Consider the following 24,458-nt stretch of genomic DNA (forward strand, 5'->3'; position numbering starts at 1 on the left):
TCTTTAGAGTCTTAACATTCATTTTTCTTTACCAGCCAGCAACATTGATACTTTTTACGTTCTTTTTTTGTCAATTGTCTATCTTCTCCCGTCCCTCTTTTCAAATGTAGCTCTACAGATCAGAAAAAGAAATAAAAAAACCTGCTGTTGCTCCTTAGGTTGCTGTGCAGATCTTTCTGATATTTAGCATATCTTTTTTTTGCCAAGAAGTAAAGAGATAATAACTTCTTCAAACATATGTAGCAATACTCTTATTTTTTAAGAGCGAAAAATCATTTATACAAAAGTTCGATTTTTTTGGTAAGTAAATCACTCTAATATTTTTTTTCCTCCTAAAACTTTTTCCTTCAACATTTCTGAAAACTTTATCTGTCTGAGATGGAATGGCTGTGGAATTGTGATGTTGGAATCTCAGATCGTTCTGAGCAGTATGAGGTTTTTCTCATTTTTCCTAGTGCAACTTTTTCTAGTCAATATTATTTTTGCAGATGATACACCTTTGGTACTCTTTGCAGACCAGCAGCAGGTCTGAGTCATAAAAATCATTGTCTCTTTAGTCTAACATCAGTGGATTACTATTCTAGGAAAACTAGAGTGGATGGTACTTCTTTGATGCCTGTAGTTTCTGGTACGAGGTAACTCGGTTGCTTCGAATGATGTTATCTATTCAAGAGTGTATTTTGTACATGTAAAGCACTTGTTTATCTGCTTTGGAATTTGTACTATTTGCTGTGATGTACATGAACTCTGTTATGATTAATGTAAAAATAACCCTTTTATATTTCTTCTTGACAGAAGGGGACAAAAAGTTTATTGAAGATTTAATTGGACAAGAGACTGTAAAGAAAACAATAAAAAAAAATGCCGAAACCAGTAAGTAGCTGTTTTCGTACTTATCTAGATTTTAACAGGATTTTCATGCTTTAGAGGTAATCGGCTCTAATAGTTCTGACTCTGTCATTAGTAGATTTCATAAGATCCGCTAAAATGCGTATATATGGAGTTCAGATTGTCTAACACTAATGTGTGAAAAAAGGTCACAAAATCTTGGTAGTGCAAGGAGTTATGTGCCACCCTCTTGGAGATGTGGGCAGTACTTACCGACTGTAATGAATTTAGACCCCAATCGGCTGGCAGGAGGAATGGCTTTTCAGGAATTGTTGACTTTGAGATGAGATGACATATGGTGGTTAATGGAGGCATACTTTGAGCCTGACTCAATGTCTGGTAGAACCATGGAAGGATTTGCTACAGGATTTGGCAGGGAAAGCTAGCACATGTGTAGTGAGTTAGTGATAGCAACAGGACTAAGTTAGGTGGTAGTTTAACCGTGTTAGAAGGTGTAACCTAGAGGGTAAGTGGAGGAGGAAGGAAACAAGCAATTTTTGTGATCTCCTATTCACCTCTCAGCTGAAATAAGGGTTTATCCACTTTCTACCTAGAAAAATTGATAATAATTAATAATAATTAATTCTCTGACTTTTATTTTGATATTTGTTCTAGATTTCTTTAAGGAGATTGTTATTCTGCCACTTGATCCTTTTCTGTTGATGTAATATGGGATTTCGTCTGCCACATGTTGCGTGACTTCTGGTTGTCTCTTCCCTATAAATCCAGCGAGTGTAGGATGTGGAAGGGGGAGCTGAATTGTCCGTGGATATTATTTCTATACAGTTCAATTCATTTATGGAGTAGCTGTCAAGCTTCCTCTGTTTACTGGTGTTTCATTGAGTTTGCAGCTTAGTAGTAGATTTGCCCTGTTCCTAATCATAAGTGTGTATACACATGAAGGTATGTATGCATAGACATATAATTTTGCTAGTAATCAAAAATTACCAGTGTAAATGGGCTATATTTTATGCCAACATTTGGAAATGGTGCAGCTTAATGAGTAATGTGAGTGTTGGACTATCCAAGGACTAAGTTCTGTTCTGAGCTTTGTAGTTGGTCTGTTGGCTGACACTGACCATCTTTTTCTGTGTTTTTCAAGTTTTTTTCCCCCTTCCTGAGCAGGGGCAATAGAGTAGCACTTTGTGAAATTAGAACTAGTTATTCATGTCACTGACCCCTTCCTACAGAAAGCTGGACCCTTAAAGGTAGGGAAATTAATTAGCAGCATGCTGTTTTCCGACCTTTTCGAGTGCTGGCTATGTTGAGCAGTGCTTTAGAGTTTTCCAACTGGAAAACTGTATTTTAAGACTAAGGAGGAAAGTCACTGGGAGGCCATGTAGTTCTGAGGCCCCTAAAACTCCCCTGCATGTGCAGACTAACGAGGCCACAGAGGTAATCCCTAAAAGAGAAGGAAGCCTGAGGCTACCTCTTCTTAGACTGTGGGGTCAGAAGCTTGAAAGCTTAGGTAGGCAGGGTTCCCTCTACTTTAGGCACCTGAGAGAATGGTAGAAAATGTAGTTCTAGAATGGCTCAGAAGAGAAGGGATATCCTTAGAATTGAGATTGCAGAAAGTGTTGGAGGTGGTCACAATCTACCCTAGGAATGGAAATTAGCTACCAGATCTCAGGAAAGAAGCTGAACTCATGCCAAAGGTTAGAGAATGTTGTTTCTTTTGTGAGAGGCTTCTTATATAAGAGTTTTCATAGATTGGGATTTTCTTCCTGATGACCCAGGGACATGTGAGATTCAGAATAAAACCAGGTGAAAGGAGCCATTAAGAAATGGAATTAAATTGGCTTTTTTCTGGAAAATGTCATATGCATTTTTTTCCCTGTAAACTCCATATTGTTGTAGTTATTATTTGTAATCAGTGAATGAAGTAGTAGCATTCATTAACTTGGGAAATCAAAATCAGATTTTGCTCTGGTTGCTGCTTAAATGGTAGACTGCTTTGAAGCTTTTCCCAATTTTTTTTTTTTTTTTTTTTTTGATATGGCAGTTGGAGCCTAGTCATTGCTTGTGTTTAATGAATCTGATAGTGGTCTGGCTGCTCTGCTAGGGTTTGGTAGCACGGGGCCATAGGAAGCTTCTTGCTCTGGACACTCATTTCGGCTCTTACCGATTGCCTTTAAAGACAAGAGCCAAATGGCTCGGTAAGAGCCAAATGTACTTCTGGTCCAAAAACTGTTTGCATTTCAACTCTTTGTTCTTGATTTTTTGACAGCTGTGCAATAAAGCAGTCTGTGTTCTATAGTTTTATTTTTGGAGATTTTTTTTTTTAACCTGAAAACTAGCTAGAGAATCAGGAATATGCAGTTGTATCATATATAACTGAGACAACTCAATTAGCGTAATTGTTGATAATTTTGGCAGTTGTTTTATCTCTCTCGTCCCCTGTATTACTGTGACCTATATAAGTATTTTGAGTTTTTTTTTTTCCAAATCTGGTTGAAATGATCCTATTGATGGTTTTTGGAAAATCTGCTGTTCTGTTAAATATGTGAACCTGAGCAGTGTAACTGTAAGTAATGTCTCCGCATTTTAGAATAAAGCTTTATTTTGATATGCATAACAAATAATGAAGTGTTCAATTGGTTAAAACTGACACTAAATCACAGGAATATCAGTGGAATAGATTTTAGTTTCACTTTTTTTGCTTTGAAAATTTGTGTAGTCTTCCAGACAAAACTAAGTAGAGACTGTAAGGGATCTTACCATAGTTGAATTTTAAAGTAAAGATGTTTCACGTTTCCTTCTGAAGTAAAGTTTGTGGTACTACGAATGATCTTCTTATGAGTGGTAGTAAAAGTTCATTGTTCTTACGTAAGTGTTTGGGATTTTGTCTCTTACAGGCTATTTGGTCACACAGCTTCAGTGATGAGGCTGTTATGAAAAGGGTCAAGGTGTTTTTAATATATTGTTCTGAGACATTAATGTAATAATAAACATGTCAAAATCTATTATTGAAGCAACTTCTGGTTTGATTGCTTCAGTAGAAAAGTCTGTTTTGGCTCTATTAGGAACAAAATGACTTTCCATTCTTGAGCAGTTCATTCAGTATCTCCCCTGCTTCTAAAACAAAATAATTTTGAGACTTTACTATTCTCAGTTCTGCCTGGCAGTGCAAAATTAAGTTTCATTTAGCTTCTGTTGTGATCTCTCTTAAAAAAAAAAAAAAAAAAAGTGAAAGGTTCACTGTTTAATTAGGTCTTCATTGCTGTAATCAAAACTGGGTCTACTAATAGGTAGGATTGTTTGAAGTGCTTAGTTCACTGCTTATTGAAGAATCGAATATTTGGTGAGTCTTATTTTCAGTGCTTTGTTCCTAAACGAACTGATACAAAATGTTTCTCAGATGTATGCTGTTCTCCCAGATCATCTCCAAAAATAGAAACATGAAGGCTAAAATTAGACATCATTAGTTACATAACTGTTAATCATTTCATAGGCTAAGAAGATTAGGTTTAATTGACTGAAATATTAGTTGTATTTATGGGGTGTAAAAGGAGTTAAAATTATCAGCTGTTTTTCTTGATAGTTTGGGGCATTTTTGTACCATACTCAGAGGCATGAAAGAGAATACGTTACGCTAGGTAGCAACACAGCTAAATGTCAAAGTTACTGAGGTTTAAAAAGAATCTTTGCTGACTTCTTTAGTGTTTCTTTAGGATATTATGTATACTGAAGGGGTAGATATTAGATTGTAAAACAATATGGACATTAAAAATTTAAATTACTATTTACAAAATTAACTTCTGTAAAGTAGTGAAAATGAAATGAAAATTGTATACACTATAAATTCATTTTTACTGGAATGTTATTGTTTTACAGGGAAATCTTTGAAATATATAGTGCAATATTTGAATTACAGTTTGAATACATGATTTATTTCTGCAGTATAAATGGAAAACTGATAACAGTTTTGAGGACTATTTTCTTTTGACTTGACTACTAGCAACATGTATATGCTGTTAATTCTGTAGCCTTTTGTTCCTAATGCTGTTTAATCCTTACCTTTTTATCATATCTTGTTAATTTTTTTTTCTTGCATCTTTTCACGTGTCTGCTCTGATGTTGGTGCAGAGTACTTGTCTGCTCTGATGTTGGTGCACAAATATACTGTGCATATTTGTCCAGTGTGTAGAGCAGTGAGACAATATACTGCTACTCCTTAACACAAATAGTTTAATATGCAAACGTGATATAGGCAGTAATCAGCTGTACTAGTGTGAAGAAGCTCTTTGAAGAAACTTTTTTGCTATATGCAGTTTAATTGTAGTTAGAGTTGGAGCAGTTCCTGTGGCTTTTACAACTGAGTAATTAACACTGCATTTATTAAAACAAAGCAAAACTGCTGAAACCCTCTTTCAGGTGATTTAATTTTTTTTCCCCTAACTATTGATACCGACTGAGTTTTGGGCTTCCTAATGAAAACTGAAGTGCCACAATTAATCTCTGCAAATAATGGCTAAACTACAGGTACTTATTTCTCTTTAGTAGGATGAAGATCTTTAATATTGGGCTATTAAGTTAAGCAATCAGTTTTTGTGTGTATTCTAAGGAACATATCTAAGACTGAAGTGAGGTCCAAAAGTTAATGTGATGAATGTATGATGTCCCATTAAGTTGTGCAATGCTGAAGTTAGAGACCGCAAGGAAGCGTAGAAATATTGTTGAAGTCCCTAAAGCACTGAAAATGTACAACAAAAATATAATTGCCATATAAATGTATGTTTTAATATGTGCGTATGGAAGTTACTGTTCCAGGTATGTTAATCAACCTGCTCTGCCTTGCTCTTTATTGCTTTTGATAAATTCTTATATAGATAAATTGCTTAGATGGATTGCTTTTTAAAAATATTTGAATTAAATGTTTTGTGAGCTGTGGCAAACCTCATCATATCCCATCATCAGTCTCTATTATGAAAAAAGTTGCTTCCTTCACAAAGAATAATCAGCATATATGTATACACACATTCTCCCCTTCTGCTTTACGGTGTATAATCATTCTCAAGCAAGCTGGGCAGACAAAGATAAGCTCAAGACCACAGTTTCGGATGCTAAGAGGCAAAACGTGACTGTCAGGATGCAAGGGTTTAATGCATTTGAAAGTAAAGCACTGTTATTTGGGAGAAGTTTATTATAAACAGATTTTAAAAAATGTATCCAGAAATCAGGATAAAGGAGTTTTGTCAGAATAAGACAAAACTATACTTGCTTTAGCAGTTCTTCACAAAAATTCTTGTGATTCTGTGTGTATGTGTTTGTGTGAGAGGTTCTTGTCCCTGGTCCCTTATTTATATAGTGTTACTGTTAAGGATAAGCAAATGAGCCAAGCTAATTGGTTACTTTAAAAACCATGAGCTAGGTGTTGATGCTCTAAACATAGATTTAGTGCTCTAACATAGGGCTTTGCCAGATCATGTTCCTAAATGTCCAGTAGACTTTATGCTGTATTAAACTTCACTGTATACTTTATACGTTCTTACGGTGTCCTTGTTTACAGAATGGACTCTTAAAAGTAGCTAGCCGAAGAAAAGGTATAATACTAAGGATTTTCTTCCTGTTAGAACTTAGAATTTTTAAAAATTCTGTAAAATGACTAATTTATTCACCCGTCAGCCTTTTTCATCTGCCTTTTTCATGCAGCCTGTACTTTTCTAAATCCTTTGTTTGTATACTTTAACATGTAATTACATAGAGGCACTACATCTGGGATATAATTCTGCCAAAAAGAGACAAGCCCTGAAAGAGACTGACATATTGCCTATGGGTTGGTGTGTGTTGGCCTTTCATTTGGTTTGGCTTGGTTTTTTTTGTGCCACCCTTTCTCGAGCGTGAGACTGCAGTTCTCGCCCTAACTCTACGTGATGAAGATAAATCTTGTCTACCTGTATGTTTAAAGTGAGAGTTGAGATGCTCTCTTATCCTTGCGCTAAAACTGAGTATAGCTGCACGGCTGACAGCACTGACGTTTTCTTTACTCTGTACTTTGTAGGGACCCGAGTCAACAATGTGCTATGGTAGAGATGCAGGGGCTGGTCTAGAAGTTTTTGTATTGTCATGTCCCAATTCTGTCTGCCGTTGCTGAGCTGTGATTCAAGTATGTCATTGCCTGATCTGTGATGGAGAAGGGGATTTCTCACCATGTTGTCGTTGTGAATCCTCTGGCAAGGTGAAAGTTGACCACTTTCTAAACCTGTAGCATTTTTAAGTATTCCCCAGCCACGATTACCATGACACTGATCTCTAGTTCAGTAAAAAATACAATAAACGTTTAGATTGTGGAACCAAAAATAACGTGTGGATATAGTCAGGTTTTAACCTTTAAAAAATCAGTATTTGCTCAGACGTACTCATGAATTTGTAGAGCCTTCTAGAGAGCTGATAAGCTTACCAGAGTAGGATCCTTAGAAAGCATCCACTCTGAGATCAAAGTTAGGCATGAATGTACCAAATGAGACTTGTTGCAGCTCTAATCCTGAGCCTGTGTGCAGCTGAGCTGGATTTGTCAAGCAGCTGAGGAGCTGCAGTAGTTGACTAAGTCTTATTTAGTGTTTTGTGGTAACTTCTGAAGACTGAAGGAAGAAGTGGAGTCCTGGTGAGAGCAAGATTGAAAAGTTGACGTAATATAAGTCTTGTGGTATGAGTGGTGGTAGTCTTTTGAATATTTGCTAGAGGAAACATTTGTTTTGTCACCATTGTAAGAGATCCTTCCTGTTTCCTTGTTTATGTGGTAAAGTTGGGTCAGAGCAAGTAGGTCCAGATTAGTGTCTGTCTTCATAATTTGTGGTTCAAATGATTTCCCCCTGCCACCACTACTGTATTAGGAGTGTTGTTTCAAAGTAGCTGGATGCCCTGCAGCAGATTACACCAGTTTTAATCCATTGCCATGGTGAGCTGTCTTTCTATTCCTGCACTTTCTCAATTCCCCGCCTTCCTTACTGTGTGGGAGCTTCTTGTGTGACTGTTTTCTAGACAAGTCTGTGCATCCCCCATTACTTTCCTTAAAGCACGTTGTTAGCTTTATTTTTCAGACAATGTAACGGAGAACATAGGTTTGATTGAGAGCTGTGTGAGCCAGATGTGGGTTAGATAAGTAAACCTTCTGGGTTCAATCCCAGGTTCTGTCAAAAGTAACTTTCTTATTTTCCATGCGCAGAAATAACTGAAGCTTTGTAACAATATGTTATAAAGCTATAAAAGCTCAGTATTTGTATGCCAGAATCTAAATCTGTCCAAATATGTTCAGGAAGAAAATGATATCCTTTAATCAAGAGCGGTGTTACCTTTTTGAGTCTTTTTAAAAAGTCATATCATAAAGGGTAATAGGTTAATATTATCTCTTTATTTGAGACTTTCTTAGTAGAACTGATTAATAAACACCCCACTACTAATTAGCATTTACGTTTTCAGAAGTTCAAAGGAAAAGAAAATAGCTGGATCTTTAGCAGTTACTGTAATGAATGTAAGTTAGCAGGTACTCCTAATGTGTATTTGTATGTGTTCCAGTTGTAGCTGTTAATGTAGCACTCTGCCTGTATTTGAACTGGTAAGGTTCAAAAGCTTACAAAACTTACGGATTGTGTTTAGTTTTGCCTCCATAGTACATCTATTGTTTTATTATTCATTTGAGTATTTTAATTCTTTGTCCATTTCTAGAAGATAACATTTGAAATGAGATTTTCTACATAAAATCTTTGCTGCAACTTTAAAAAGTCTGTTGCTATTAGTTTAACTTGCTGTGCTTTGTAGTGCTTCTGTGGCACTTGGTGTGTTTTGGCAATGCTACTGTTATATAATAGTGCGTTGGCCTTTATTAAAGTTACGTTTTAGCTTTATTCCTTTTAACTTATCTGTAGCTGTTGTAAAGCAGACTTTATTTTTAAAATTCAATATTGAAAAACTGCTTAAAAATTTGTAATTAGAGGGCAGCTATCCTCTAAACCAGTCCAACTCTCAGTGAGTGAGTTAGACTTACTATTTTAAATGAGTTGTTGCATTAGAGAATAAGCAATTTTCTCCCTGGAAAGGGGAGAATCTAAGGAAAACAGCTCTTCCCCCCCCCCCCCCCCCCCGCTGACATATACCCTTTACATTTTTTTTGGCAATAAAAGTTCACTATTTTTTTCTCCAAAGCCTTCAACTCTCATTTTTTATCAGTATTTGCACACACACATTTGCACACAAAAACTGTTTGCTAAACCCCCCTCGTCCTTGTTTGCAGGTCTATAACCTAGAGGTCCTCCAGCTCCTGCTACTTTTGTCTCATGTATCCAGCTCATGCCCAAAGTTGTTTACCTTGACACTAAAGAAAGGAGTGAACAAGCTTTAAGTGTTATACAGGGACAAAGTTTCATCCAGTTTTCTCTTTCACACCTTTGATCTGTCTTCTGTGTTACTGAGACTTCCAGGCTTGCTTATCAAAGTGTTCTACCAAGTAGAAAAATTAGAGAAATCGTGGAAGTGGTTTATACAGAAGCAGGTGAAGTGGTAGAAGTGCTTTTAATCCAAGCCCTAATTTATTCCTTTTCCAAGTCCTAATTTATTCCTTTTCCATATTTCATGGTACACAAAGAACTCAGAATGTATCTGCGTATGATTTAAATTTGGTTAATTCATATTTCTGATTATCCATTTACCGCAAAGTAAATTTGAGGTTTAACACTTTATGCTCCTATTCACTAAAGATTAAATAAAATGTGATACCCTGGCTATAGGAATAGAAAACCATTCTAGAAGCGAGAAGACAGTGTTATGTATTTAGTATTTGGTTCTCTCATCACAATTCTCACTTCTGTGTGTACCAATTGAAGAATTATTGGAACAGTTAGGTAAGGCCTTCAGATACCACCTGGAGCATCTGACCACTTGTTTTGGAACAAATAGAAAGCATGCCTGTTGAGAATCATCTGGAAAATGATTCTTTATTTCACAAGAGTGGGTAAGTTCGTTGAACGACAGCTGTATTTTCCAGCCTTGTAGTAAAGGAAGTGAATGAGATCAGTATAAATGGAGTTAACTTCTGTAGTCTCTCCTTCCAAAGGTGAAAATCTGCTATTAGTCTGTCCTAAGATCTATAAGCTCTGTCCCATTTCCTTCAAGAGATCTGGACGTCTAAATCTTAGAAATGCCAGGGCAGCAGGCTGCTTGCCTTTTTTTTTTTTTTTTTTTTGTACTGTCAGGTATAAATACCAATAATGTTATGTGACTTAAACTTTCCTTTTACACGGGTTTGAGAAGCACACCTAAAGGTAGTGCCCAGTAGCTGAATGCCTCAATGTTCTTTGAGTCTTCAGTAGTAGTCGTGTTAGCCATCCCATTAAATCAATTCTAAGCTTTATTTCATGGCTTGACTTTCAAAACTAATGTTAAATGTTATGCTGAATATGCTTTTATACTCCTATTTAGGAGTATTACAGATTCACGTTTTCCTTTTTTGTCTTCTGTACGCGCACGAGACCATCGCAATTGTTGAAGTTACCTATCACATATTGTTTCTTGCAAGATAATCACAGTATATGAAATAATTACACTGTTAAAGTATGATCTAAATAGTTCTTTATTTTCTGTAGATCAATGTGAGAGTTACCACAATGGATGCAGAGTTGGAATTTGCCATCCAGCCCAATACAACAGGCAAGCAGCTCTTTGATCAGGTAATGTGCGTGCATGTGTGTGATACAGTTTTTATATATACACACACATGTATACATATACACATATGTATACATACACACAAAACTCTTACAGGCATTAAGGCATAGTTTGCTAAAGTAGAAGTGTTCTCATATCTAGATTTCCATGGTTTCTATTACGTTATCTGAATATGCTGTCATTTCGTTTGAGCTTCATCATTAATTCTAATGGAATGTATTAAATTCAATGACAGCTCTATGTAGAAAGACGAGCAGTGAGATTTCAGTTGAATCGTGTGGAACTGCTTTGAAAGTAATGGTATTTTTTAATGTCTAATCACAGCTTACTTAAAACTGCAATATAACTGTGAGAAGTGCATATATGAGAAATTCCCATAGCCTTCAGTATTGTCAAATAGTGAATGTAAGGCAGAAAATTCAGTAAAGAGAGCTACTGTCATCTTCATCCAAGAATGGAAGCTGCAGATAATACTTCTCTTCCTAAATGTTTGAAAAGTAATGTTGTCCTAGGATTTTTTTTCTTTTTAATTCTAGAGGGGAAAAGTGAAAATTATGGATTTTAATGTGCTTATGGGTTGCAGACCCATCAGAGCCATACGTTCCCACTTGGTGGTGGCTTCATCTTACTTCACTTAAATGGACTAAATGAGTACTTTCTTAGAATTAATAGGAAAACAATCTTTTACGTGTGATATTAGCAATCAGAATCTTTAAATAATTTTATGTGATCCAGGTTATGCAATGTTCTAGACACACTGACAAGCCTTCACCCTTTACATTTTCATTTCTTTTTTCTTCAGGTAATAGGTCTTAAATGCATGTGTTTAGTTAAAAATGTGGAAGTATTCCAAATTACTCTTCCAAAACAGTTTAATCATATCATCCGTGATTCTTTCTCGTAGAACTGTCCTTTCTGTCCGCTCCACTGTAGACGCTCAAAGCGTGTAATGCTGAATATTTAAGGAAGATGACACACTTAAAGATACTTTAATGGGTCAGTTAAGTGTTGTTAGTATGTAAGCTGAAAGGGAGATAATTTGTTTCCTTATTTTTTGTTGTAACACTGAGCTTTTTCTTTTAGAGGAAATAAATCTCATTACCAAATTTGGAAATGACTGTCCGATTTATACACCCCCCCCCCCCATCAGTAGCAGTATGTCTTCAGCCTCTACATAGGAGTAGAGGCTGTCACTTACAAGTGGATGCATAGTGATGTGTTGATACTTCATGACTATTATGAAGACTTCTTGAAGAAAGGGGAGCAGATAGCTTTCAAGTGTAGTAATGTGGACAGTTTTGGGGACCAGAGCAGCTATCCTGCTTTTTGTCTAACCAATGGCACCATCAGGTAAAAAGCGTGGTATTCTGTGGCACCAGAGCCTCGAGCTGTTACTTCTCTCTTGCCAACCTTGGCTATCTTTAGCCATGCAGTCTTGGGTGGGGTGACGATCTGCTGTGTAATGTCTTGCGCCCAAGTAATCGGTTTCACCCAAACTGGGGCTTTCACAAACGGGAAATAAAGATACAGTTGTGAATTCTTTTTCTATCCTGGCATATTTCATGCTCTTTTCACCTATGTTCCTCAATTCGCTTTGTGGCTTTTGACATCTCAGCAGCTCTTGTAATCAACTTCTGAAGGTTTAAATTGAAAAATTAGGTCAAACAAAATCAGCCAGCATTGTTGTGCATGAGGGGAGAAGCCTTTTCAGCCTGACCCTAAGTTTGTATAGGTGAATTCCACAGAGTAACATTAAGAGTTGAACTGTATTGCAAAACCAGCATGAAATTTTCAGATAAAAGTTATGCTAGTTCTCTATGGTAAGAAAGTTGAATAGCACTGTTACTGAGTTGATTGGTCTTCAAGGTTAGTGCAGAAATGATGGACATGAGAGTAACCGTGTTAGCTGTTACTTGCAGGGAATAGCCTATCCATTGTTTTAGCTGTTGTCTAGTGTTTCTCTACTGTTTTGTGAACAATTCTTCCTTTTCTCAGTCAGTAGTTTCAGTCGATACTTTCTGAAGTTGATTCGTTTCCTGGTGAGAGTGTATTTTCATCCTCTTCATCTGCTAGTAGACAAGACATATTTTGGATATCTGTGGCTTTTCCTCTTCCATTGTGGAACTTGGTAAAGTTCTTGTTTATTGTGCAAAACCATATTTTTTTAATGACTCCTATTATTTTAGAGAGTGCCTTAACATATTTGTCATTAGTCCCCTCGGTCCATCCTGGTGGTGATTGGAATGTGTGAGAGGGGATCTACGCTCTTTTAGTCAGCCAGTGTCTCATCTATAACTCTTTCCTAGGAGGGAAGGAATCCTGTGATGGGTACCTTACCACAGTTTGGGGGTTTTTGTTTGTTTTTGACAAGGAAAAGCACTGAGCATCAGAATTCCTGGTTTGGTGTAGTTCCCATTCAGGAAAAATGTGAGGGTTGTCTCCTTTATTTCAAGTTGCACGTTATGGACAGAGCAGTTGAGCATGTGCAGTTCTTACTGACTTCAGCTGCAGCTTGGAGGGCTAGTTAAGTATCGTGGCACAACTTGTACAACCACAAAGTGAAGAGCATTCTCAGAATCAGCTACCGAAGCGTAAGTGAAAAGGGAGAGGAGGAGAAAAAGGTGTGCCAGTGTGATTGTTAAGACGTGATACACATATGCAAGGGAGTAGAAATAAGTTTGCAGAGCTTTCTTAATTGTGACATTTCTAATTTTCAAAATCTTAATTTTGCAACCCAGTAGTACTACTTTAAAGTGGAGGAGGATCTATGTGTAAAATTCTGTTTACCTCACATGCACCTGAATGCTTCCATAAAACAGCTTACCAGCGTGGTTCAACCTGCGCGCATATGTAACGTACTGCCATACTGGACCTTTCAGAGCCAAAATTTGCAATTATTTAATAATCCTCATTGGACCTTTCTGATTAGTTGCTTTTTGAATCTAGTTATACTTTTACTACTCAAAAGTCTTGTAAGATAGTTCAACAGTTTCATTTTACTCCGTGTAGTAAAAATGCTTCTTTGTTTTGAACTTGCTGTCTAACGATTTCAATTGATTCTCTTAATACTTACATTATGAGAAATAATGAATAATAATTCTCTATTTTCCTTCAACGTGACATGCAGGTTTTATAGATGGGTATCATGTTTTCCCCTTCTTCATTTCTGACAGTTGCCTTAGTTCTGGTCTTTATGCAGAAGATGTTCTGTATCGCTGATCGTTCTTTTCAACGTTTCTGAACTGCTTCCAGTGCTACAGCATCCTTTTAAGGCGATATGGCCACTCTGTTTGTAGTATTAGAGACCTGGGAATACCATAGGTTTATACAGTAGTACAAGAGCATTGTTACATTTTAGTTCTACTACAAGATCTTTCTATTTACTTAAGATTTTTTTTTCTTTTAACTGTAGTATTTTGTTTTAGTAAATTTCATCTTATATTGAAGCTCATCTTCCTGCTTATTTTTCATTCAGAGACCTTTCTGAAAGGTTTTCTACAGCAGGTTTTGTCAAATCAGTTTCATCCTTTTTTCCAGACCATTTACAAAGTCCCGTGGGATTTCCCTAGTGGTTACACTACAGCTAACCCCTCTGTTTTTAGAACTGTTTGTTCCTATTTTCTTGCCTTTTTAACTGGTTTAATCCATAAAAAGACTCTCCCTCTATTCAAAGACAGTTATGTTTTGTTAAAAGCCTTTGATGATAGACCTGACCAGTAATTCTGTAGGAAATCCTTGTAATATTTATCAGCTGGATCATCCTTATCCCTTTTATCATTAGCTCTTAGAAGAACTCTAAAATATTTGAAGGAGGGGATTCTTTCTTGTTACAACAGAGTTATCCGCAAGTCCACAAATATTATCCTTCATTACAGCTTTACCGGTTTTGTTAAAGCGGACTTGCTTGTCTGTAGGTCTTCAAACAGTTCCTAGACCTAATTTTAAAAATCAGCATCTGCTTGTTACGTTGTATTCCTCAGGAGCTGAGTTTGATTTATATAGCAAGTTGCACACTCCAATTGAAAGTTTGGCAACATTGTGTTTGAGTTTTTTTTGTTTTTGTTTTTGTTTTAGAACTTTTAGGTGAATTCTTCCCTGGACCTGATGTTGTGTTACTAATTTATATTTTTTTGGTTCTGAAACATTATTCTTATTTCAGTTTGAGATGGTTTATGTAACTTAACTATTAGAAAAGATTCTATTGTAGTGATTACAGATAACTGTGGATCATTTATTTTTAGGTGGTGAAAACTGTTGGTCTCCGTGAAGTCTGGTTTTTTGGGCTGCAGTATGTGGACAGCAAAGGCTACTCAACTTGGCTAAAGCTAAATAAAAAGGTAACGATTCCCTTACATTTAGACAAGCGTAGGATTTAAAATACATAAGGTTCGCTACGTTAATGTTATAGGGTGAGGTATGTCTGATTTCAAATTCATTTGAAAAGTTGCTGCTTATTGTCTGCTTCAAATGACAAGATGCAGTCTGTAGCTTGGTTAGCTGTAAAGGAGCATAATCGTATTACGAAGTTGCATCTACATTTAATTTGACTGAGAAAGAGATACAGGTTCTGTATTTCCGGTATTGTGATTGTGCGTGCATTAGGAAAACTTCAATTCATATGATCCTGTTTTCACATAGTAAAATATAATAGAGTAAAAGAGCTTCAATTAAGGAAAAAAAAGTGTTAATAGAGGTTCAGGAATTTGCCTGTATATAACTATAGATTTTTGAACAAGGCATCTATAAATAGGATCCCAAACTTTTGTTTAGGTATCTAATAGCTAGTTTGTAGGACTCCTAAATTTCCATTTATTTTTTCAACAGCACTGTTTAAGTAGTGTCACCCACCTGTTGGGAACCAGATCATTTTACTCTAAATTCTATCTATCAATTTGATCTATCTCTCTTTTTTTTTTTTTCTTTAATTGGCTCCTGGGTTATAATTAATGACAGTTTTGGAATAAAGGGAATTTTTGATTTAGAGCTTAATCAAGAATATATTTTAGACCTCAATTTTAGTAGATAAATTAGGAGCTTTTTAGGAGCAAGTTCCACCATGTACACTTGCATAACCTTTTCTTCTCCTTAATGGTAAGTCCTATAAGTTTAACCTGCTAATGACCAAAGCTGTGTCCTGGAATTCCACATCTGGGTGTCTCTTTCATCTGCCATGATCACTTCAATGCTTGCAAATCTTTTGTTAGCTGTGATTGAAGGATACAGGATATTTCTGTTTGGCAGAAATACGTTAAAGTTGGCCTATAAAGTCTTTAGCAAATTAAGATGCTTATAGAGTTGAGGACCAGCAAGCATATGCTGATTTCTTTACCTTTAATTAAGGCAATTCCTGATACCAAAGAATTTTTATTTATTTAGAAAAAGCTTATAAGGTAACAATGGTTCTTAAATGGAGAAAGCAACATAAATTAGGTTTAGCTTGTACGTTATTATTTAAACATTTACATCAAATACAGATAAGGTTGATAAAATCATGGAGTAGATACGGATAATATGGCTTTATTATGGCAAGAATACAAATCATCATTTATTCCCAAAAAGAGAAGATCCTATTTGAACCGTATCACTGATTCACTAGTGAGGTTCAAGTGAATGTAAGTTGGAAGCAGGTGGACAATAATGAAAGTGAACAAATAATTTTTTTAATTCATACTGGAAGTATTGAATATAGTAATCATGCCGCCCTGGGTACGTGATTAAGGGTTGCATTTTGATATTTCTTACCAGTCAAGCAAACGGATGCATGACTTCATGCAGCACTTGAAGTTCTAGAGAGACTGCTCACGCACATAAAATCAAAACTGTATGTGAAAGTGCTTCTGGAATTGGGGTTTATGAATGTGAATATTTTTGTTTTTGTTGCTTTTTTTTTGATCCTGAATGTACCTTCTGCCAATCACTCTATTTTATGTTAAAATGATTTTAATTTTTGAATGTTTTTGCTCACAGACATAATCAGGGCTGAAAGTTGAGCCCAAGTAAAATAAACTTTTGTTGAAAGTCTAAGTAGACAGCTGTTTAAAACTTGCAGAATTACCACATTACGTCTCAGAAAATTTACACAGAAATCATGATGATAATGCTTATCCATTATAGAAAAATAATGTGCTTGCTAGAATTAAGTACACTTTTCAGCATAGGAACTAAGCACATGTATTTAGTGCAATAGTTCAAAGACTTTACAAAGATTACAACTTTCCAGCTGAGTTAAAAGAAATAGTTCTTGCTGAAGAAACCTTTTTAAATCCCTAATCTTTTACTACTTGGAATTCATCCTTGATTATAGCTTTGTTTGTTTCACAACTTCTTTTTTCCAGATTTCACTGTGATAAATACAAATTCACACAAGCCTACAGAGACTTAAGTAGGTCTTTGAGTCCTATTTCAAAATTGTCTGACTTATCTAAATTAGTGTTCTTGATTCAGTGCCATGTGAATCAGGAGTCAGTTTCAAAGTGGTCTTCTCAGGGAGCATTGGATTTCAGTGCACAGGGGCTAAAGAGATTATTAGTATTAAGCTAACTATATTTAATATACCATTTAGTGCTCCTTTTAATTTTTATTTCTATATTACTCTCCCTCAGGTAACCCAGCAAGATGTAAGGAAAGAAAATCCTTTGCAGTTTAAGTTTAGGGCCAAGTTTTTTCCAGAGGATGTATCGGAGGAATTAATTCAGGAAATAACTCAGAGACTTTTCTTCCTGCAAGTTAAAGAAGCTATCCTAAATGATGAAATATATTGTCCACCAGAAACTGCGGTTCTTCTGGCTTCCTATGCTGTCCAGTCCAAGTATGGAGATTATAATAAAGAGATGCATAAATTAGGCTACCTAGCCAATGACAGACTTCTCCCTCAACGGTGAGTGAGACTATGTGTGCTTTTGCATCATCTGCTATATATAAACTTGATTGCAACACCCTTTTTGTAATTGAAGTAGTAAGTGCTAACGTGCATTTGACAGTAGTTTTCTCAAAGGAATGCATGTCTTGCATTACAGAATATGTAAAATGATCCAATATATCTGCAGTGTTGCCTCTGTTGCATTAAAGTCAAAATGTTCCAAGTCAGTAAGTTTCCTTAAATACGCATTCTCTTTCTTTGCTTCTTGATATTTTCTTACACTTTGGGTAAATGATAATAGCTTCCTGAAATCTGTTATGAGAAGTACTGCAAATGAAATATGTAGCAGAAAGATACTAGACAGAATGGAAAACTTAGAAAATAATTTGTAATGGTTGCTGTTGAGAATATGCTTTTTGTCAGCCACCTATTTAAGTTCTTAGGACAAGTAAGGACGAAGGTTGTAGTTCGATTTCTTTACATAACTGAAACCATGCTCCTGGCGTGTTTTGGCAGCAAGAGAAGCATTGCAACGTGAACATCTGCAGTCAGTCAGTTTTGTTGGTGTAGGCTGAATCCATACTGTTGTATCATGCGTGGGTCTCTCTTTTTTTTTTTTTTTTTTTTTAAAAAAAAAAAAAAGAGTGTACTTACCAAATCTGTAACGTCAGTCAGCTTGAAAGCTGTGAGAGCCATCTAATAATTTGAAGTTTCTTTAAAAATTGTATGCCTCTGGTTAGAAAACTAAAAGTAGAAACTTAATTGTTAGTGTAACTAATCTGGAGAAATTTTTAGCACACAAAAAAGCATTTCAAATGATTTTGAAGTTTTGAGAACTATTTCTGAAAATCCAAAAGAAAAAAAAATGGTAGGAATCTAGTGCTAACTATTTACTTCCCTCTTATGACTTTGAAGTCTGTACATCTCTCTAAAAAAAACTAGCCTTTATTAGGAAGGCAATGAGATGTAGAACCAGTTAAATACAATTTGTCATTACTGCGTGTGTTAATTCACAAATCTGGAACTTTGCTCTGTTATGATAACAGCCTGTGAACACTGGAGTGCTTGTCTATGACAGAAATTCAAAACTTAAGGTGCTCCTTTTCAGTAGACAAAAGTTCAAATGATTTCCCAGCATATGCTTCAACCAGTCATGTGCCAGTCTGCACTGCATGAGCACATACCGTTTGCATCGAACCTAAAGGAGAATAATTCTTCTTTGGAGTCTCCTGTCATGAGGAGATTTGCCAGAAAATTAGCAAGTACATCACAGAAACGCTTCAGAACAATCTAGTTTCAAAAATCCTTACTTGTTTCTAGAAGTAGAACAGCTTTGTGAAATTTTACTAAAAAGGTGAGAACGAATCTGCACTTGCCTTTAATTATAGTGTTAATGTTCACCAGTCAACACTACTCCGTATTTCTTGGCTCAAAACTGAATTGAGTAGCAGCAAGGAGTTATATCTTTGCATTTTTCTGTTGCAATAGTTCTTGCATATCAAGTAGTGATATTTCTTGAACAGCATGTGAAGAGGAAATGAAGGGGACCAAATGATGAGACAGCTATTGCCAAAGATTTCACCAGCTTGGTTGAGGGTAATATAGAAACACAGATTGAGGCTGGAAGGGACCTCTGGGACCGTCTAGTACAACCCCCCTGCTCAGAGCAAGATTGGTCAGGGCCTTGTCCAGTCAGGTTTTGAATATTTCCAAGGATGGAGACTCTACAGCTTCTCTGGGCAACCTGTTCTAGTGTCGACCACCCTCACAATGAAAAAATTTTGTCTCAGCTGTGCAAAATTCACAGAAAAGAAAATGTGAAGAATTTCCATTGGAGTAGAGATTTGAGTTGGTTTGGAAAGCCCAGGAACAGCTTGGGGATGGTGTATTTATTTTCGGATCGGCACTTCTGTGACATAATTCTGGGTTTGTGTGTTTTGCAGTGTTCTGTTTTGTTCTTCTTGGGTTTTCAGCTTTACCTAATGCTGACATGAAGCCTTTTAAAGGTTGTGAATTCTGCGTTCTGCTGAAGGAAGGGAAAGAAATATTGGTGGAAAGCAACTCGCAATGTCTGTGTGTTTTTTCACAGGACCAATTTAATTACAGAACTTTTGTTAATAAATTATAGTTATCCTAGAAAATTTGGAGTTAATTAAAATTTTTTTTTCAGAAATAGGAGTTTGTAAATGGTTGCCAGGATACTTTTAGACAGTTTATTACAGCCAAAGCACACTGTTCTAGTTGGTATGTACTGCAATAGGTTTCTTCAAGTCTTATATTTAGATACTATATTTATATTTAGGTCTAGAGATAAGCTGAAAAAGGGGTTTTCTTTTGTCATTGCATGTTCTGGGATTGTTTAACTGTGAACATGTCTTCAGCTTTGTGCGACTGCAAGAACTAAAACCTCTGCTGCTTTGTTTTGAGGAGGAAAGCTTACTGATAGGGACATAGACTAAGACAAATCAAAATGTTATGTGCCTACCATTGAAAAGGGTGCAATTACTTAGTTGAGGGGTATAATAGCAAAATGAGTGAGTGAGAGAAAGAACTTGTAATAGAAGAGGCAAACCACATTAATTTCTTCTGCCTCACACAGTCAGTTCAACCCTAATTGCATATTGCTAGAACTGAAGGGGGAAAGTAGTAAATCCTTCTCCCGAGGAAAGAGAAAGAAGGGTAACGCATCTGAGCTGATTTCTTCAGTATAATTTCCTCACGCAGTCTTATCTTTGAGTATGTGCCGTTTAAAATGGTTTCTCTAGGAATGTCTGAAATGGAAAATACATGGAAAAAAGCATAATAAAGTTATCTTATGCATCTGACTTCTCTAACTGCTGTGCTACGTTTACAGTTCTAAATAGGTCAAAACCTATGTCTGTCATTGCAGCCCAATATAAGAAAGGCCCAAACTAGTTTTACTTAGCTGCTTAATTACTGATTTAAAAAAAAAGGGGGGGGGGGGAGAGCATAGTCTGCTAACTTGTCTTAGTGTGTTTTGTTTTCTTCCAAATTGCAGCAAAATTAGAACTTTAGTGTATCTGTAGATACAGAGGGATTTATTTCCAACATTTTTGTATGAGGACTTTATGGGTCTCCATTTTGGGGTGTTTGCAAACATTACATTGTATGACTTTACTGAAAGTTGAGATATGGCATGGTGTGGCTTTTACTATTCTTTTTCATGGTATTTTACACCCATAGTAATGGTTTCACACTGTTTTAAAATGTTTATTTGTTGACATTCAAAGTTTTACCGTGTCTGGGTTAAAAAAGATGATAAGTTTATAGGAAGTCGTGTTTAAATTTCTCCCACTAAAGCATATCATATCATATACCGAACTTATTTTTATAACTTCAGGAGACTAAATTTCTTGTCACTTGCCCTTATTAGTAACTTCTGTTCACAGTGTGTTAGAACAGCACAAGCTGACGAAAGAGCAGTGGGAAGAAAGAATACAGAACTGGCATGAAGAACACAGGGGGATGTTAAGGTAATTATGTAGAAAACGTTCCATGATCTTTAAGTTTTTTGGGTTTACTAGGAATTTGTGGAGGAGGGGTTATATTTGTTTGGAAACTGTTTTCTTCTTTTATTCAGGCCAGGGTAGACAGTTATCAATCTTCTGTGAAACCAGAGGTGACAGTTGATGAGTTTCCAATTCAGTTACTGGCTACCTATATGATTTTTGGGCAAGCTCATCTGCCTATTTCCATATTTGCCCACCTACCTCTGAAATATATTAAATATTTGCTTAACTCACAGGGTGAAAAGATAAAATGTAATGATTGAACTGAACTTGGGTCTTAACATAATCAGCTATATAAGTCTCTGAGTCAATGTACACATGAATTTCAAAGAAGAGATGTTATATTCCTGACTAGATTATGTGTCAATTAGTTATTCTGTGATTCCCTTACTCATACAATTTACTTTTCATTTGACTTAATTATGCTATTTTCTTTCATCAGGGAAGATTCTATGATGGAATACCTTAAGATTGCACAAGACTTGGAAATGTATGGAGTCAACTATTTTGAAATAAAGAATAAAAAAGGAACTGAATTGTGGCTAGGAGTTGATGCTTTGGGTCTGAATATTTATGAGCATGATGATAAGTAAGTGGCTAATATTTTTGTTGAAATTCTGTCCTAGGAGATTCTATCCAAGATTCATACAAAACCTACTTTATTACATGTTCCTATAACATCTAGCAAAACAAGTTCTCAAAGAGCTTCTAATCTGCTTAAAAGACAGAAAAAGTGATAGAAATTAACTACTAGAATATTTGACTTTTAAAGGTTAAATAGGGATGCAAAATAGGGGAATGGAAGAGCAGTTCTGTATGAATTTAAATTTGCATTGCTAAATATGGATGTTTGATAGTGAAACCGTTTCTTGTGTGGTGGATTGTTTTTTTTTTTTGGTTACTTTTCACTCCCTCAAGACTTCCTCTTCAGTTAGGTTGAAAAGGACATTAAGAAGCTGGGCAACATATTTAATGAGAAACACATTTTAAGAGCAGCAGTTGGAATTATAGCTGTTAGAGCCTGAAAAACTTTGGTAACCGAAAACTAAATCTTTTAGGCGTCAGAGAAGATTGATGGTTCTTGTGTCCTGGTAAAGAGATCAAAGAATCTGTCCTACTTGAAGAGTGATAAACCTGAAACATACAAAATTTGAAGAATCATAAAAACGGAAGAGCATTGTTTTGTTTCTTTCCGGACATCTCTGTTAATAGTATTTGATGTTAACAGTACTTTCACAGTGATTTGAAGTTAGGCACGAGTCAAGCACCAGATACTGTTATTAACTGAACTGAAATTTCATGTTCTCTACTGATGTTTATACTCCCTAACAAAATTCTGTAAGCCTTAATTGCCATTAGATGGCAATATAACTCCTAGGAGATGGAGGGAAATATTCAGAGAATCAGACTGAAAGAACTGCTGCTTTTTGGTATGCTTTCGTTCCTGATATTTAGCGATCAAATGCTTAAACTACTTTTTCTAATGCTTGTACTTAAGACAATGTAAATAGAAAAAACTTGCTCGGCCTATGGAAAAAAATACTTACAATTATGCAGTTGGTCCATGACATTGTAACTATTTGTGATCTTAATTTATGCAGCTTAAAATGCAATGGGGATGAAATTTAATTAAAACTTTAGGAATGTAGGAATACATATTTGACAGCTGAGTTGAAGCATACTGCAGCATTACTGAAGGCTAATTTAATTTCAGTCTTTCAGACGACAGACTTCTCTCAAATTATATGCTCATTGAAATAGCCATCCTTTTCACTAAAGTTATAATTATTAATCACTTATAAAGAATCAGTGCATGAGTGTGATGTTTAGCATGTGCTTAAAGAGAAGGTAAGTCACAGACTAAAATTTCTAAATGCCACCTTTTGCGCTGCCGTCGTTGTATTTAGCTTATTCGTTTGCTGGGCCTGTAATAACGTGAAAAAGTTGCCTACTAAAATATGCTTGAATTGTTATCGAGCTTAGTAAATGCAACTTTAAGTGTCATAAGGAAAATAATACAAAATTAATAACTTATGGATTATTGGACTTAAAATACACATATTTTTACTTCTTCTAATAAGAACTTTTTCTTTTTGAAGGTTGACACCCAAGATTGGTTTTCCTTGGAGTGAAATAAGAAACATCTCTTTTAATGACAAAAAATTTGTCATAAAGCCAATTGACAAAAAGGCCCCTGTAAGTAGTCAGTAGAATAGCATGCCTCGGCGTATGAAAAGTTTTAAACGTGAAGGGATCTGCTATTGCACTATGGCATGAGTAAATATTTTATGCCACTAATTTTTCATATTGTTAGAGTAACCAGTATTCAAAAGGAAATATTTATTTTGAAGTGTGGTATGTTCAACTTCTCTTTTCATTCTGGTTGATGCTCTGTTAAGTTTTCTTCCTTTTTTTACTATTAATATTTTTTTAAACAATCGACTAATATTTGTGGTGAGTTGAAAAGCTGTGGTGTAATATGTTAAACTTTTTTCTGCTATTTTTTTTTTTTTTTTGATTGTACTGCAGCAGCATCTTTCGTGAGACTTTCTGGGGCAAATCACTCAAACTGAATAAACTGTAATAGAGGGGAGTATAGTCTTGCTTTTTTTTGAAATTTAAGTAAATTACTTTGTGCAAAATAGCTAACCTCTACACAGAGGAATCCAGATGTGATTTTGAATTTGTTCTGCAAGTTCTTTCCAGTATCTGGATTTATGTATTTGTGGTGTTGGAATGGTCAGAGGAAGAAGGTTAAAATATTTGTAAGATTAAATTTAACAAATGCAAGCATGCAGTAATGCTTGTATTTGTATTATCACAACTATATTTTTAAAATAATGGATATACCGCAATTATTTTTGCTAGGATTTTGTTTTTTATGCACCCCGTCTGAGAATAAATAAGCGAATTTTGGCACTGTGCATGGGAAATCATGAATTGTACATGAGGAGAAGAAAACCTGATACAATTGAAGTGCAACAGATGAAGGCCCAAGCTAGAGAGGAGAAACATCAGAAACAATTGGAAAGGTAAATAACAGACTTTAATGAAACAGAAAAAAATTCTTTTGCCCTTTAAGAAAACTAAATCATAGTATATCAGACATTCCAGCATTCTAGAAAAGAGAAGTTCACTTTTCTTTCTGTAATACATAAGCAGGTATGTAGACTGGCGTGACTGAATTGTCTCAGTAGAAAGCTGTATCTTTTTTGAGCTTTCAGCTTTAGTAATTATACCTGTACGGTTGTTTCTCATTAAGGTGTTTTTGTTAAATAGTCTTAATTCTCTGTTGTCTGACTCCTAAGAACTTGTACAATCTGCTTGAGAACATTTAAAACAAGTTCAATGAAGAACAACGTAACTTATCTTTTTGTATATTTAAAAAAAATACAGTTGCTTTTTCTAGCCTAGATAAAAACATCAGCCTTGTCTGAAATGCAACTATAGTTGTGGATTTGACTTGGTTGAACCATAACCAAGGCTGCTTGTCTATTATAATCCCATTCAGAATTTTTTGT

General features: G+C 35.6%; 1 protein-coding gene across 3 annotated transcripts in view; it reads left to right on the top strand.

The window, feature by feature from the left end:
* The window catches only part of RDX (radixin), a 41,359-nt gene that overhangs the window by 7,047 nt on the left and 9,854 nt on the right, over positions 1 to 24,458 (top strand). For all 3 annotated transcript variants that reach the window (XM_068930301.1, XM_009683791.2, XM_068930302.1), the window contains exons 2-9: positions 796 to 873; positions 10,467 to 10,550; positions 14,790 to 14,885; positions 17,151 to 17,425; positions 20,818 to 20,901; positions 21,380 to 21,526; positions 23,037 to 23,133; positions 23,806 to 23,969. In XM_068930301.1, coding sequence (XP_068786402.1) covers positions 862 to 873; positions 10,467 to 10,550; positions 14,790 to 14,885; positions 17,151 to 17,425; positions 20,818 to 20,901; positions 21,380 to 21,526; positions 23,037 to 23,133; positions 23,806 to 23,969 — 959 coding nt within the window. In that variant the 5' untranslated portion in view covers positions 796 to 861. The remainder of the gene's footprint in view (positions 1 to 795; positions 874 to 10,466; positions 10,551 to 14,789; positions 14,886 to 17,150; positions 17,426 to 20,817; positions 20,902 to 21,379; positions 21,527 to 23,036; positions 23,134 to 23,805; positions 23,970 to 24,458) is intronic.

This window comes from Struthio camelus, chromosome 1 (genome assembly GCF_040807025.1).
Source record: "Struthio camelus isolate bStrCam1 chromosome 1, bStrCam1.hap1, whole genome shotgun sequence".
In the NCBI taxonomy this organism is placed as follows: Eukaryota; Metazoa; Chordata; class Aves; order Struthioniformes; family Struthionidae; genus Struthio; species Struthio camelus.